This window comes from Phytophthora infestans, genomic scaffold (assembly GCF_000142945.1).
Source record: "Phytophthora infestans T30-4 supercont1.241 genomic scaffold, whole genome shotgun sequence".
Classification (NCBI taxonomy): Eukaryota; Oomycota; class Peronosporomycetes; order Peronosporales; family Peronosporaceae; genus Phytophthora; species Phytophthora infestans.
The window spans coordinates 46,876-50,369 of record NW_003303518.1 but is presented as its reverse complement, the minus strand read 5'-3'; the positions used below and the strand labels follow the sequence as shown (position 1 = coordinate 50,369).

The window sequence follows — 3,494 nt, the reverse complement described above, 5'->3', positions numbered from 1 at the left end:
CTGCAAATTTTCGCCTTGTGGATTACGAACACCACCTGATATGTCCATATCATTCGCACTTAGTGGACGTCTATCTGAATCTCAAAGTGCTCGACTATTTTACACACAACTTGAGACTGCAGGGGATCCTCTGAGCTTTTTACGTATTAATGAGGCGCATCATGGATTTCTTCCACAAAATTACGTGAAGTCCAAGCAGCGGGAGCTTCTGCGAGCTGCCACTACACGACCAAAATCAACCAATACCAGGCGAACAAGTATCGCTATCAACTGTATGGGGGTTGGAAGGGGGACAACGCCAACGCAACCGGTTGCGCTGGCACTGCGACGTGGAGAATGTTTTTGTGCGTCATCATCCTGGGTTCCACCGCGCCAGCCTCGACAAGAAAAACAGCAGATTCATGGAATATCTTGCGCCAAGGCAGCGTTGATATCGGTCTCTACAGTAGAGCTTCTGTTCTTGTCGGCTGCAGATATCATGCAGGGATTCTCTGCTGATAGCCGTTCGCAACTACATCGTAATTTACAGGACATTGCCTTGATGAACAAACATAAGTACAAGACAGACTTGTCGCTGGTATCACGTTTACGAGGTCCACCTGGAGGGAGAAGAAACTCGAATCTGTTAGAGCAGTTAGTCCGAGATACACATTGGAGCAAATTTAAACAGGAGCTCGTGGAGAGTGTGCTTCGCGGACGGACGTGACCTTAAAGGCAGCACATGTATATGTTATTGGGATTTAAATTCTTACTAGCAGAGGATTCATTTAAGTGCGCATTTTTATTTAATCTCGTCCAAAATTCAATTCTGATTTCCTCAATGCGCGGAGAGGGTGAAAACACATTGCTTTTTGTGATGTCGTTCAGCGATTCTACGTGTGGAGCATGGCGTTAGTATGATTTAGCGTGTAGGTTGCGAATTAAAATCACGTAAATTATACTACTATCGAGAAATACCTCGTTTTTCTTACCGATATGGAGAGGGGGGGGTATGTGACGATATATTGTCAAGAACTCTGACGCTGAGTTAATTTTTTTATGACCCGCTTTCAATTAGTATCCTCTCCCAGGAGGGATATTCGTGCAGCTTACTACTGTAGTACTTGTACTAAAAATTGTAATTTTTTTAACACTCAAGAAATCTACATCCCCACAAACAAAAGCAAAACCCCAAGCACACGAGGAATGCACTGAAGTCCAGTGACAAAACGAACCGAACTAAGCCAGCGTTAGCATTTTTTCTTAGCGTCTTCAATAGCTTCAGCTCAATTGATAAACCATCCTTCAAAACTCTTGAAACTACGGTCTTACTGGTTCTTCCACCACTTCTTCGACTTCTTAATGTAACTAGCGTAGTTCTTGTGTTTGTAGGCTTCTTGACCAAGTCCTTTTAAGTTTAAGTACTTGTAAAGCTGCTCGGGACTCATCTTTCCAGCGTGGTACTTGAAAAAATCTGTCATACCATTAAGCAGTCGCTCTTCGCCATCGTCGCTGTCGTCTATCGGATGCGTTCTCAAAGATCGCGTTGCAACGTGTTTGTTCGGCTCCCCAGCTAGAACAGGAGTTAGAATGCTGGTTGCCGTCTGGGCCGTGTCAGCCACAGTCGTGGTCAAACCGGACGCAGGACTCGGTACTAGAACAGTGGCCGTCGCCATCAGCGCCAAACACAGCACGCGCATAGATATGATGGGTTGCTCGGTACCAGGAGGGGAAAATCGAAGTGAGTAAGAAAATCTAACCTTGTACTGTAACCTGCGGTCTGTCTGTCTCCCGTCCGTCTGTCAATCCGTCCGTCGCACTCCCTGTCTTCCTGCTTTGACCTGCCTTTTCGCATGGCTACACTTGGCCTGTCTAATACAGTTTCCTCCTATCCTACCGACCGCGCCTACCTTTCTGACTCGACCTAACTATGCCAAAATTACAAATATATCCAAAAGCGTGACGCAATTAACTCGCGCCCTGATTGGGCAATACCTGCCGACCTGCGACACTGACTGGATCTGTCGCACGATCAGACCGTCTATCGCCCTCGCGATTGGACGTAAGCTAAACAGTTTTGCCGAGCACGAAACACATCGATTGGATGCAAACAGCCAGGAGATACTTGATTATTGCGCAAAACCTGTCGTATGTACTGCAAATCGGGCACAGTAACCACTTTATTTTCTAAGAGCTCTGCACACTTTTCAAATAGAGATTTTTATCATTATTAATGTAGACTTCACAGACCAGTATTTTGTAAGAGCTCTGGGATGTTATTTTCCACACACTTTTCATAGTAAAGACGATATTACTAATATAAGCTTCACAAGCCGCAATTGTAAGAGCTCGGCGATGCTATTTTCCACAGACTTTCTAAAGTAGAGACGATAGTATTTTTTTAACACTAAAGTAGGCTTCACGACCAGCGCTTTTTGTAGGGACTTTGCGAATATATATTTTCTTTACTTCACTGACACTCACCACTGCCACCGTGCAATGAAGGCGCGCGGCTGCACGGTCATTGCGCTATCTGCTCCCGTGCACTGCACCCGACGAATGCATGTGCGCACGATAGATGTCAATTTATATTGCATGTAAAGTATGTATTTGTTTAAAAATCTGATAATAATATATTATAGCAAAGCCAAATAATACTATTTTAAAACATTTTAATATTTGCCTAATGATAAATACCAGTCTTCCAGTACCGTGCTATTGGCTAATGTTTGGACGCAAGTAATTGGTTAAAACAATAAGTATTGCTAACTTACTCACAGTTTGCAAAATGGTGGGCCCTGTGTGCAAGCAATGCGAGGCGAAGATTGACCCGCTTCTGCTGGACCCGCAGTGGTCTACGACGGATGCCCGGGCGCGCTGCGTCGGTTGCGGGAAGCTGCAGTACGGTTACGCACTCCGTACAATCAGCGGGCGGGACATCGTGTGGCGCTGTGTAGCCTGCGAGATCGGCCCCAAAAGCAGATGAGTTCTGGGAGGAAAAGGCTCCACCACCTGATTCGGCCGAAGTGTGCCGTTATGGGAGGGAAAGGGCCCCACCACCTGATTCGGCCGAAGTGTGCCGCTAGGAAAGCCTGTCAAACGTCAAGAAGCCGATGGGTCCTGACTGGTACCCCAAGAAGAAAAAGAGGCGCAGCCGCCCTCGCAAGCTGACCGCCCGAAACGTCAGGTACATTGATTAGAAAAAGCAGCAGAAGAGCAAGTAATTGGTAAGTATACCCTTTTAGCCCATTACCCCGCATAGGTTTGTATACTGGCTGACGGTGCAAGGCTTGGGGTCGCACATACTGTAAGCTGACTGTGGCGCTACCAAGCGTGTTGACGCGCCTATAGAGCGTAGCGCGCTTCAAAATAAAATAAGACATGGAATCAACTGTGCACCGCTGCAAGTTGGTGGTTCCTATCTGCATACGCGTCACCGTAGATGGCACGTACACTCGCTCACGTGGGCACACGCAAAACCATGCTATCTGTACCACTAACGCTCACAGCGTATA

At 46.5% G+C, this 3,494-nt stretch overlaps 1 protein-coding gene across 1 annotated transcript; it reads right to left on the bottom strand.

Annotated features, from left to right (window-relative positions):
* Positions 1–1,307: 1,307 nt before the first annotated feature.
* Positions 1,308–1,679, bottom strand: PITG_20934 (secreted RxLR effector peptide protein, putative; the record flags this gene model as incomplete). The annotated part of the gene is made up of 1 exon (XM_002895142.1): positions 1,308–1,679. One exon carries the CDS (start codon positions 1,677–1,679, stop codon positions 1,308–1,310), a length of 372 nt encoding a protein of 123 aa, XP_002895188.1.
* Positions 1,680–3,494: the final 1,815 nt, after the last annotated feature.